Genomic DNA, 13850 nt, shown 5'->3' on the forward strand with positions numbered 1-13850 from the left:
AAGAGAAATCTGTGCATGGACATCACACGTCAATCCCTACAGTATCCACCAACCAGCAGCCCTCTGAGTACAGAAATTGTCACGGGGGTCCCAATTTAACCAGGCTGTTTTTTCCCAGATTCTCATTTTGTTGTGTTGTCATTTTCTAGGCAGCTATTCTTCCATCTACTAAAACCTATGAGGGAAGCGAATGGGATAAAAATCTTAATAGAAGCTTAATAGAAAAAAACGTGTTAATAAGAACAAAGAATTTGGTCCCTTGACTGAAATGATAACTGAAATCAGCTAATGGTGAGGTGTATGTGTTCAGGCTCATTTGTACATTTACAAGAAAATATTACTCCCAGTGTGAATATTACTCCGAATGAAATTGTCTCTATCAGAGGGGTAGTGGTGGCCTAGTGGTTAAGGAAAACAGACCCCTAATCACAAGGTTGCCAATTTGAATCCCAATCCGCCAAGGTGCCACTGAGGTGCCAGTGAGCAAAACACCGTCCCCACATACTGGGTTAAAAGCAGAGGACACATTTCGTCGTGCGTATGACAATCACTTCACTTTCACTACTTTTGCTACCAACAGCTAGAAAACTAAATCTCACCATGGTTGCTCATGCTTTTATTGTTGCATCAGCCTTTCAGAAATAAAACTGTTAAACCATGGTGCAATAGCAGTAACACACTTGAGGTAATGCCATAGCAGCTCATGATTGCTTCAGTGTACTTGCTCAAATTCCAGTAACAAAATGTCCATCTTATTACACTACTGCAAACCCAACAGTTACAACAAAAAAAAAGGATAAACCCAGTACAAAGCGTCAACAAACAGAGACTTGTGCACACGTATGGACGCAGCAAGCTTTAGATTTGCGAATGAAAAAAAAAAAGTGTCAGGTAGATAAACCCCATTACTTTTGCTGAAGAGCCCAGGTAATTACGTGTGGCATTTTGACAAGTGTTTGCCGAAGTGAAGGTCAACTGTGTCTGCGTGGGAGATCTATGCTAATCTGCTCTGCTGGAGAAAAGACTAGCAGCCCAATGGGTCTGTAATTATAAAGTCACAGCACACACAGAAGGAAAGGGAGAGGGCAGGGATGGTGGGGGGGTTGAAAGAGAGACTGGGGGGTGGCGAGAAAAACAGAAATCAAGAAAGAAAGAACTTTGGTTTTTAAAAAATGGAAGAAAAAAAAAAACATTCAGACCATGACCAAGAATAGAACGACTCACACTGAGAGCTGGAAACCCACGGAGAGTGAACACTGAGTGGGTGATTTCAGAGAGGACTGTCTGTCCCAGTGTCTGGACTCGCCAACCCTCAGAGAACATGCAAGGAATGAACAAATGCAGCTAAGGAGGGGGGAAAAGGGAGGAAAGTGCACAAACCAGCCCTGCCCTGTTGGCTTGAGCAGCATAAACAGTCAGAGGTCAGTGTGACCCTTGACCTTGTATTCACAGCCAGCACATGACATAAACGTGGCTGAAGCGTGACTGCTTCATCCCTTTCTCTCTCTATCCCTCCCATCCTGTGCTCTCCCAGTGAGAGTGGCATCCTTGCCCCTGACCCCCTGATGTCTGTGACCTTGACTGGTCTCTAGGGACCCGGTGACCACAGCTGCATCTGGGTGCCCTGACCCGGTGAGGCGTTGACCCTGTCTGCGTTCTCACGGCCTGGTGTGCAATTGCAGTTCTGGCCTATGAGACCTCTGGAGCTCCCAGGAGAGAAAAAACAGGCCAACTTGACCATCCCACCCATCAGCCCTCTGCCCTCAACCCCAACCCAACTGCACATCTTCAGTGACTGTGAGGATTGGAGGGAGATTTTTCAATGCATGCGTTGGTGTGATTATTACATGATTATGGTCTCACTCAGATTTGTTGTTCATTTCTCTATTTAATACATAATACATTGTTTTCAAAAATGGTAAATAATTTGGTGGAATGCATCAAAATGATCTAGTGTTGAATATTGATCTGAATGTAACATTAACGTGTTTTGTAATGTCTAAAAATGGAAATAATAAACATTAAATCAAATGTTTGACCAGCTATTCAAATCGAATTACCAGAAGTGAAAGTGAAATGATTTCTTCTCCGTTAGGCCACAACTGCCCCCTTCTAGAAAATCCAGTTTCTATAAGCAACCATCAGAAACAACTATGATGTCAATCTGAAATTTGTTACCATCTGAGAATCGATTCCTGCATTCCAAAAACCGATTTTATACTCAGTTTATAGATGGTAGGGGTGGAACCAACTCTCAATATGGTATTCAGAAAAGCACAAAGACTAACTGGCTTGCTGAAATGTTTTGAAAGAACAATCTACTAATAAAATGAGTCCCTACTTTTGTAGCCAGATGGATGATTGTTTAAACCCAAAACCATTCAAAATGTGCCAAAAATGGACCCAAAACTGCTGAAACTGCTGCAGATACTGGGCTTAGAATCAAGAATAATTTCTGAAACAAGAATAATTTTTGAATAGAATCAAGAATTGTAAGTTTTTTTTAAGCAAAAAATTAAAAGAGTTAACGGTACACTGGGTAGACTTCTCACTGCAACAGTACCATTAATTTTGCCCAACACACAATACATTTCATTTTTTGACAGTATATGGAATTAGACAAAGCAATTTCCTGTAATGATTGAGTAAAGACATTACGGGCATAATACACAACCTGATTAGAGTACATCAGAAGAAGAAAAAACAAATAGAACAAGGAAAAGGCAAAATAGCTGCAAAATAAATAAAGAAATAAATAATTCACCAGGAAGATGAATGACAACGGCAAATTATTTGTAATAAACATTCTTTACCAACAGAGGCCTTAGTGATAAGGCAATCTTGTGTGTCTCTCTGTGTTTTTTTTTTTTTGAAAGATACATCAAGAGATGGAAAATCTTTGAAATTATCTAGGGTACACACTCCAACTACAGCTGTATTTCAGTGCCGGTTTCCAGCCGTGCCTTTGCTCTGTATCAGTTCCTTAAACAAACAGAAACATGGAAGGAGAGCAAATCAATCAGGAGAAAAAGGAGGAAGAAATAGCAGGGTGTTAGCAGCCATCGTAACCAAATCTGACAGAACCAATTTGACGGTGATTTGCATGTTTTTCCTTCTATGGCCTCTCTCACACACTGTCTCAAACCAGTCTTTTTCCTTCTCTCCTGCATATGAGAAGGAAAAAGAGAAAAGACAGAAAGAGGGTGACATTTCCACAATGTATTGTACAGCTCAGATCGCCACTTCATCAGAACAGGGATGAATCGTTCTCTGTGGTAAAATGAGTGTGCACACACACACACACACACACACACACACACACACACACATCTTTTGTATTGTGACCACACAGGGACTTGTGGCCACAGGTCTTTTGTCTCAAGCATTTTTTTCCCATTAGCAAGACCCCCCATCTTGCGTCCACATCGCCCCCTAACAGAGGCAGCCATTATAAAATCAAGTCCCCTCTCTTGCTCTTCGTACACTGAGGGCCCCCGGTTCTACACTCTATAGGAGCCACACCACATCTTTTAAAATCCAGGATTCATATTAGAGACATAAATCACATTGCCTTTAAAAAAGGCATGTTTCTTAAGTAACGCCTTTTTTGGAAAGAAAAAAGGAATAATCATGCTCTAGGGTATTCTATCTTTTGTATTGGGGATTTGTGAGTGTGAATCAGGCGTTTTTTTTTTCTGTGTGTGTGTGAGTGTGTGTGCCAAACTACTGAATGGGCAACAATACCTCATCATGAGAAAAGCACAGAAAAAAGCAGCCACCCAGGGGCTGGCCATTTTGTTTTGGTGAAAGGACACGGGGGCCAGTCTCCACAAGACAATGGAAGACAACGTTCTAATGTGTTTCTCCAGAACCCGTGTTGTCTATTAAAGCACGTGGGTAAAAGGCACAGTTATAGAAAAAAAATTCTTTCAATACCACAATCCCCTTCTATGGCTGTCATTGGCTGTTGGACCTAAGCCAGAAATGTCTTCATAAGCAAGTGCAAAAATGCTACAAATAGACTCTAACCAGCCAGACTACTGTCAGAACGCTTTGTACAAAAACCTGGTGAAGCTTCACCAAAAACCAGGGACATGTAGATCCTCATGCGCAAAATAAATACACTGCTCATAAATAAAGGGAACACAACACAATGTAACTCCAAGTCAATCACATTTCTGTAAAATCAAACTGTCCGCTGTAAAAGCTGGCGGTGCTTTAACTCTAGCTGTATCATGAGACGGAGGTTGGGTGAAGGTGTGCAAATGAGTGAAAGACAATGTATAAGATAAAAAAGTAAAAAAGAGCAGAGAAAAAAGCTAAGATTTCATGCAAAGTGATTTTGTGCAAAGTGATTTTGTGCGAAGAGGCCAGAGTGATTGAAAGTGAAAGTGCTGGAGTGTACTGGAGTTCTATGTGCTGTTGTGGTTGAGAGGTTGTTGCTCATCCAGGATGGCACATCAATGCGATCTTTCTGGGTCTTTCAGCGTAGTGTCCGGAGCATAGAGGCGCTGCCATGAGACAGGCCACCACATCAGGAGGAGGTCATAGGAGGGTAGCAATCCAGCAGCAGGACCGCTACCTCTGCCTTTGTGCAAGGGGGAACAGGAGGAGCACTGCCAGAACCCTGCAAAATGACCTCCAGCAGGCCACAAATGTGCATGTACCTGCTCAAACAGTCAGAAACAGACTCCATGAGGAGGGTATGAGGGCCCGACGTCCACAGGTGGGGGTTGTGCTTACAGCCCAATACTGTGCAACATGTTTGGCCTTTGCCAGAGAACACCAGGAAAGGCAAATTCACTGGTACCCTGTGCTGTTCACAGATGAAAGCAGGTTCACACTGAGCACATGTGACAGACGTGACTGAGTCTGTAGATGCTGTGGAGAACGTTCTGCTGCCTGCAACATCTTCCAGCATGTCCAGTTCGAATCCCGATCCGCCAAGGTACCACTGAGGTTCCACTGAGCAAAGCACCGGCCCCACACACTTGTCCCCGGGCGCCTGTCATGGCTGCCCACTGGTCACTCAGGGTGATCGGTTAAATGCAGAGGACAAATTTCACTGTGTGCACCGTGTGCTGTGCTGTTGTGTATCACATGTGACAATCACTTCACTTCACTTCCAGACCTCCATGGGTTGATCAATTTGATTTCCATTGAAAGTTTTGCATGCACATTTCACTACATAAAGTATTTAATAAGAATATTTCATTAATTCAGATCTAGGATGTCTTGAGCAGTGTATAAAGGTAATTCCTTTCCAGAATGACAAGAACTCCTCTCAGTATGTAATAATGTAATAAAAAAGCAATAAAGGTGGTATTCCGACTGGACGTATTCATAATTTATCAATATCAGTCAGGCAGCTGATCATGTTGACATTTCATTTGACATTTCAGCTTCGCAAGCGGCCATCATTAGCTCACTCCCCATGCTGGGCGCTTCATGGAGAGCCTGCGCACGCTCGCACACTCACACACACACACACACACACACACACACACACACACACACACAAACATAATACATATTCATGTATGTATATGTGGGCAATTGGACAAAATATGCTGCAAAATGTAGGAAATATTTGAAAGCAATGCTACACAGGTGGAAAAATGTGCAGAGTGCAACATTCTTTATCTACACCGGGTTGGACAAAAGCAAGAAAAAAAGGTTAATGAAATAAAATACTTTTTCAGGACATCAGCAGAATCACATGATTACCCAGCAAGCTCTCTTTTCTACTTCTTTCCCTTTGTTGTCTCCTTAATAATATATCTAACACTCCATTTTTATCTGCTTCTGAGTCAGAGTGGAGAACTCACAATTACATCCCACAGAGTCATGCAGTTCCCTCCTGTATGGCATTTTTGCCTGCTGGATACTTACACAACTGCCATAAAAGTTTGAGGCTAATAGAACATCTGAGTCAGCCAGCACTTTCTGCCAAAATGGTGGAGGATTCAACCACTGACCACTGGGATGAGGAAGACAGAGCGGGGATTGATGGGTGGAGGGCTGCTGCTGCCAAACACAACCCGGTAAAAGCTGCAAACACAGTGCATCAGCGGGTAGCCTGTTAGCACAACATCAAAATACTGCAACTACAGACCAGAGCTCTGCTGCATTGTGGGAAATCCGTGAGGTGCCCGCACAACCAGAAAGAAGATAGTCAGCCAAGGATTACCAGTCATGTTTTCTGGCTCTGGTCCATCATCCAGCTCTGCCTTAAAAAAACCAAATTAAATAAAAAATTGAACTGGCATGGGATTGACACCATGGATGAAATCCCCTTTCTTGAAATTGGATGCAGGTATTCATTCATGTATGATTCATGCAATGTTTTTGAGGTTTAGCTTACAATTGCCTCATTAGACTTTTCGCCAGGTAAACTTATATTATTGAAAGACATTGCAGTTGAGTGTTGGGACAATGAAACAATCAAGCAATCATGATACTTTTTATTATTGATACCCTATTATCATGCTACGTATCACTGCTTATACAGATGGTTTAATGATAAAAATTATCATTAGAAGTTGTTTTGCCGTTGTGGACAACCACTCCAACTTTGTTTACACTGTTTCATTGTTTAGGGTGCCCAAATATGTGCCCTTGACCCTTGACACACTTTTAATCCCTGGTTGTACATTTTTTGTTGAAAAAATGTACAATCGGGGCTGGCTGCTCACCATCACTTCCCATCAAGAGTTAACAAGATGAATTCATAGGGTTAGCACATGCCGAAATAAAGAAATATACATATACATATATACATATACATATAGCCACAAAACATAAAATTATGTGCACTTTTATACTGACACATAGATTATTTGACAGCCTTCGGCTGTGTGAATGAACTGAACCCTAAACCCTCGACGAATAAGAGTGACAGATCCAGTCTCAGCATTATAGCATGTTAATGTTTTTTTCTTCACTCTGGATCAGTCTGTGGCCTGTTCAAACACGAGTAATGTCAGCCAATCACAGCCTGTAGATGAAGCGACTGCAGACCTGAGATTTTAAATTCACTCAGAGAGGAAGGGTTTCAGTGCCTGGCGTGTGGGTGGAAAATAACAAACACCGCAATCAAGGCCATCAAACAATGCTCAATTCTACCCACAAATGCACAGGAATGATCGGAATAATAATCAGGATGGGAGCTGATGCATTTCTTTCCACATGAACTGAATGCACATAAGATCTGCATTATAGTATCTATTGCTGATAGGATTTTTGATGTTTGAATGTAAATGTAAAACTGAGAATTTTACGTTCACCACATTCTCCCAAGGGTCAGTAGGTTTGAAGCGCCATACCAGGAAATACTGTTGATTGGGGTGGGTTGTTTCAAAAAGTGACAAAGCCGCACAAATAAACAACTTACCTTACACAAGCAAACAAGCACCATGACTAGCGAATAGCACTGTTAAAAAATAATGCCCATATTTCATTTAAAAGGCATACCAAACCGAATGATTTATGGCAGTGAGGATGGTTTTGTTCCAAAATCTGCTGAAAATAATTAATCTGAAAAAGCATCTGAAAATAATTTGTTCGTAATTCAGGACAGTATAAGACTTGAGAATGCCACTGTGTAACACAACTGCTGTGTCTGTCCATTCTTCAAACAGAGATAAAATAGTTATATGTCATGTTGTTTCTAGTCTGTTCTATTATGTTCTACAGGCTCAGGTTGCAGGTGTGATGGGGTAACTAATAACTATGCTATGATAGTGCATACTGTTATAGTATTATAAACACAATGTATTGAGACATGTGTTGATAATAATGGACAAAGTGTACATGAGTGTGTCTGAGAGGCTCTGGACCTACCTGCCACTCTAACCAGTTGTGCTGTGCTGACGTTGTGAGCGTTGGGACCCACTCTAAAGGTTACAGCTGGACCAAGAACCCTGTGAAACACAACAGACCGACAGAGAGAACATCACATATTTACTCTACCTGTATTCCCAGTCCCCTTCAGGATCATTTTTCATGTTGTTATTAATTCAGTTTATGTAACTCATAATCAAGTGGCTTTCATAAGCCTCTTCACCAGCATTGTTGTGCCAATAAAGCCTGCTAAAATTTGAATTTAAAAGAGAGAAGGAAGCAGAGCGCTTGAGAGAGAACAAGGTGAAAGGGAGATGAGGAAGAGGGAAAAGGGGGCATGCAGCCTTCATCTTTTCCCACTCATGTCTGTCAATTAATTTTTATTTATTTTTTTCTGCACATCGAAACATGAAAGTGTTCCGTGTTAAAGCAGAGATGAGTCTGCTCCTCTTTCTGCCAATCTCGTATAACACACACACACACGTCTGCATTCACATTTTTGAGGGAAAGCAATACAATTTGGTACATGTTTTAAATAGCTACTGCACAATATGCTACTTATCATGATGTAATGGTTAGTGTCAGGTTCATTTGACCATAACTTTCAAAGGCATGGGTACCTTAATTCAAATTCAAATAAACAATTTTAAATAACTGAAAGTTATCCTAATAATTACGATTTGTGGTCGAAAGAATGGACTCTAAACTGCTGTCTAATGGATGTAATGCTTTACGTCAACAGCAACACAAATTACATACAGCAGTATGAGTTTGAGGCCGTTGAAAGAGATGTTTTTGTAGGTAAAGGCAGCATAAATGAGCTATAAGGCACATGTGCCCTTGACTTTTTATTTTTGAGTGAGCCCTTTATTAAATGATGGCTATGAATCCAGAACCTGCCCGGCACATGCAGGCTTTAAAAAGGATTTGGCACAAAACATAAATGGCATGGGTTGCCTTGAACTCTATTGCCTTGAACACAACTATTCACAATATAAAGCACATCACAGTACAGTAGGTAAATCCATTCAAAATCAGAGCGAATTAGAGCAGGCACGATTGCATCCTTGCTTGTAACATATAGAGAGCATAACAGTGAATTCAAAATATTGAGCATAGCCTGGTGATAAAAAATTACTTATCACACTTGCTTTTGACTTTCCTCATCCTTACTTTGGACTTTTCCACAAAGAATAAATTTTTTAAAGAAATCATTGAAGTGTTTTTCCACACAAACACAGAGCACTTACACACACTGTGGCTGAAAAAAAACACTCCACTTCCTAGAGCAAGGAACTGTAGCACACTACCACACTGACACCCCGTATTACAGCAGAGACCAGTCAGAAGTAATCCCGGCGCAGACCAGCATGAAGGGCCGCTAACGATGGGCAGCACAGCACAGTACCCACACTTTCGGCCAGACTCTACTGCCGAGGACCTAATTGGGAATTCACCTCACAGCCAGCTCTTGGCTAAATTTGCTCTCCAAAATCATCTCCAGACAGGCACTGCCATCATTTGCTGGGGCTGCTGGGGAATGAAAGGTAAGAGACCCCCGTTAAGTCTGACTTCCACCCGGGGAATCTTGTTCCCTATAGCCCGAGAAGCAGCTTTGATCTGGTCTGTCTTTATTGTACAGCCAGGGTGGTGTGGAGGTCGGAGGCAAGGAAGACAGAGAGAGACAGAGATAGAGCAAAGAGGGAAGGACAGGGAGAAGAATGGATCACGCTCTACAGCTTTGACACCACTGAGAAAATCCCATTCTCACATACGCAGTGTTTGTCAGATCAACCATCAGCCTTCGCACTGTCTAAGCCAATGAGAGCTGGGGCATGGAGCGGCATCGCACTCCCACCAACATACATACACTCACTGCCACATATATACCACATACATGGCCGTGTGTGCAGTTGCTTGTTTTAATATTCCATTTGGTTACAGTGCTGAAGTATCTGCATTGGCTGATGGGAAATGCATCCAAAGTCTGCACTGCACTACACACACACCCAATCTCTCTCCCGCTCTCATTCGGGCATTTTTCATGTGCTGGCCTCGGGCTCTGAACCATGTTTAAGGTTTCAGTATGTGAATGAGGGGGGATCCATCAAGCTGCCAGCCTACTGTAATATGGAGAGAGAGGAGCGATCTATCAGCTGGGCTCGTCTGGCGCGGGGACACGGGGTAGAGACTCCAGAATATACACACACTCTTCATTTCTTCCCTCGACGGCAAACACTCACAAACACACTCACACACAACGGCATTTATCTCTCTGTGGCGGCCCAGGGTAATAATTATGTAATATGCATTATAAATGTGCAACTGTCTCTATGTAGCAAGACTTTTCCAAGCCTAAACCAAACATAAACCTAAACATTACTACACACACATCTATATATTTGTGTCCCAAACACACATGAACACTTTATTGTACACCACAGATACACACTCTGTCTGCACAAAACTAAAGCACTGTATTGAAAGAGTTTAATGGAAGACACTTAGCAATACAAAAAAACGTGTTCTGTCCTTTTAAACTCCTCCACCATACTCCGCCGTATATTAGGATGTCTTGTGACCTGTAAATTTGAAAAACATAGTTTATATAGTATTCTTTTTGCAAAAAAGGACTGTTTTGAATAGCCTGAAATACCGGCTAATTTTAACTACATTCAAGCTTATTTTTCTTTTTACTTTGTCTCTTGTGTTTGCTCTTCAAGCATCAATACTATTATTCCATTTTCCCCCTGACTCCCCTCTGGTGTGACATTGGACTGGAATCCTGATGCATCCGCAGCTCCATCTAAATTCTGGGCCATAGCCTCAGTCTCATCAGCACCTTATGCACACCTTTCATAAACGCTCCACACACTGCTCCACCCAGAAAAGTGAAAATGTACACTAGGATAAAGGCCATAATATTCCTCTACGAACTGGAGAAGTAATTGTGTGTGTGTGTGTGTGTGTGTGTGTATTTGGTGGGCTAGATCCTCATGGCTCTAGGTGTCTGAATGAGGGACTCTCTCCCCCTGCTGGTGGAAGGTGGTAAAGCCCTTACGTAATGTCTGGTGTGCAGAAAACTGTTAGGGTCCCAACCTGTTCTTTTACGTAACTCCTGTTCAAATGAACAGACGGAGCCGCATCCATAATTCGGCTAACACACTCGATACACACATACACACAGCTGCTTCACCCCTGTCTGCTACACGACAGACTCCTTCTTGATTGTGTGCCACTTTCGAGCTGGGGATTGCTTCCTGAATACATGTTCGTGAGTGTGTGGGTGTGTGCGCACGTCTGCAGATCCACACAACCGCACCTGTGTTTTATAAGGACTCATTGTGCGCCAGTACACCATCAGAAGTGGATGCGGTTGGGGGCTGGGCGGGGCGGTCGGTCGGGGGCCTCGGGCAGACTGACAATGTTCTTTCGATGCCCCCCACCTGTGCCTAAGTCTGGGGGCTGAACATGCACAAAGGACCCCGGTTTACATAACGGCAGTAGCTTGTGCTTCAACATCAATGCAGCCTTTCATTTTTTTTCGCATAAAAAGCGAAAGGAGAGGGGGAGTGAAAGAACAACGAAGGAGACCGACAAAGGCTACATTAGCAGCTATGCGTGTTCCTCCCTTGCAGGTTGAATAGATAGGCGTCATCTCAATGAGCAGTAATGGATGAGACGCGGCAATCTCAGCGCCAAGCAAGACCATATCCACCCCTCCCCGACAATATCTCCACACCACCAACTGCGAAACGTAGCTTTTCTGCTCGATCGTCAGTGGGTGAAAATCATATGGTTATTTCGAGGAGTCAAGATCGATAAGGCGTGGCCACTTCGCTCTCCTTTGGTCTTCTGACTGTGTTCAAACTGCCACAATGCCGACCAGGTGGCGGAGTGTGAGATTGTATGTGTGTTGGCATGGCTTGGGCTAATGGAAGAGTGTGCTAAGCTCATTGCATTCTGAGCCCTGACTCTCCAAGCCTCCTACACACACTCATACCTAGAGGGGAGAAGAGAGAAGAGCAGGGGAGAACAAACACATATAACCATACACACACACACACAAAATTCCACAAACCCAATAGGGTTCAAGGAAAGTTTGTTTCTCATTAGTACTTTAATATTTCTATATAACTGTCTTGGCACCGCAGGGTCCCCCATCAGTAGTGTTGCTCCCAGTAGTGTGGGTAAGACTGTGTGTGTGTGTGTGTGTGTGTGTGTGTGTGTGTGCATGTGGTAAAAGACATATTCAAACAAATATGTAAGGACTCAGATAAAAATAAATGTTTTTTTTTTTATAGTTTCCCTGTATAAGTGAGTTGCAGCTGCTGTGTTTTCTCCCTTGAGGAAAGGCCACGGTGTCTGTTATAAAACACGACTCGCTGTGAAGCGCCGCGCACTCGGCCCGTCTCAAACAAAACCAGAGGTTGAGCACAACAGAGCCGTTGGGAGGTTTGTGCAGTAATTAAACCAGATCTCTCAGACGGGGAGGTCACAACAACAGCATACGCCTACATAAGCTCTCAACGAAACACACAAGAATGCACACACAAGAACGCACACATGCAGGCAGCACATTCTGTCAACTTAAACATAAACATTTTTGTTCCGAAAGGGCTCGCGCAATCTCTAGGCCCTGGATTCTAAAAGTTCCTCACAGCACAAAACTCGGTTAATTGGTGCCCTGCATGTGGAATCTTATGATGCGTGCCTAACCTGCTTAAAGAAAATATACATACAGTATCATACATAGATATAAATAAAGATGACATTTTTTTTTTTTTTTTATGTGTTTTATGTAATTTTTTTCAGAACCATATTCCAAATCCAAAATGTAATTTTTAAATATGAACACGTCTACTGTATGGACTTTACATTCCATGGTCCTAAAAGGCAGAAAACAAACAATGTTGTGGTGCTTTATTAGATGTAGCACACAAGTTCTCACTAATGCACCATGAACAATTATTTCAGGATTTACAGAACTAAACGTACTCTGTCTTTTTAGTTGGAGTGTCATTAATTCTCACACCCAGAAGATGAACATTTTGTAAAGGAAATTTGAAAATGGGAGGAGCCCTTAGTGGTGATTGACAGCTTTTTACAGTACCTCCGTCACTTATGAACCCTCTCAGAATAACCAGTAACCCTAGTGTGACTTGCGTGGTCTATAAAGGTGTTAGTGAGTTGTCTTTTTTGTCTAAAATAAGGGCTATAAAAATACCCATAGCTGTGTATAGAGTAGATCTTTGACAGACCCACCTGAAATGTAATCAGGCTTAATGCACATGCACTTGTTGATACATAAGAATATATAAGAATCTTAATGCAGATGGCGTAGATGGTGGGATTTGAATAGTCACTGTGTGTATAGTGCAAAATAAATGGAAACCCTCTCTTAGACGGAAGTGATGCAATTCCTCAGCACGGCATGCGTGAGAAACAAAGCACTTAATACGTACAAGAGCTGGAGGAAGTCAGTCACACGCAGCTTGACTTTTTCTGCCAGCAGCTCCATGAGGTTCAGGCCCTCATCAGTGGAGAGGGAGCTGCAGAGAGGGGGAGAGGAGTTTCCGTTAAATCTCAGAACGCGCCGAGATGACAGCTGCAGAAGAGAGGGACAGACAGGTAGCGATTACACACAGAGGAGGAGGCAGACAGAACTGACAGCTAAAGACGGCAGAGACAGACAGATACAGGGCCGGGCACACAGACAGGTGGCTGTTACACCAGGGTGGGGGAGAAATGGACATTTTGAAACCACCTTTCTTAAAGTTTTATTTGAAAAAAAAAAAAAAAAACGGAAAGGCAAACTCATTCTTACTTGACATCAATTAATAGGTTCAATAATAAGGGCTGTGCATAATGCATATGACCTTGTGTTTTTTGGAGTCGCTCCAAAGGGCGGGTAAATGTGGAGGGCATCAGGAATGTCATCCGGGATAAAACTTTTGCCAAATCTTTGTGCGGACAACTACACCGGTTGATCTGCTGTGGCGACCCCT

General features: G+C 42.6%; 1 protein-coding gene across 1 annotated transcript in view; it reads right to left on the minus strand.

Moving 5' to 3' along the window:
• Window positions 1-13850, minus strand: part of ptprn2 (protein tyrosine phosphatase receptor type N2) — a 152165-nt gene that overhangs the window by 92255 nt on the left and 46060 nt on the right. The window contains exons 10-11 of the mRNA XM_028970236.1: window positions 13308-13394; window positions 7843-7922 (exon numbers count right to left, since the gene is read on the minus strand). Of these exons, the coding sequence (XP_028826069.1) occupies window positions 7843-7922; window positions 13308-13394 (167 nt within the window). The remainder of the gene's footprint in view (window positions 1-7842; window positions 7923-13307; window positions 13395-13850) is intronic.

This window comes from Denticeps clupeoides, chromosome 2, assembly GCF_900700375.1.
Source record: "Denticeps clupeoides chromosome 2, fDenClu1.1, whole genome shotgun sequence".
NCBI classification, from domain to species: Eukaryota; Metazoa; Chordata; class Actinopteri; order Clupeiformes; family Denticipitidae; genus Denticeps; species Denticeps clupeoides.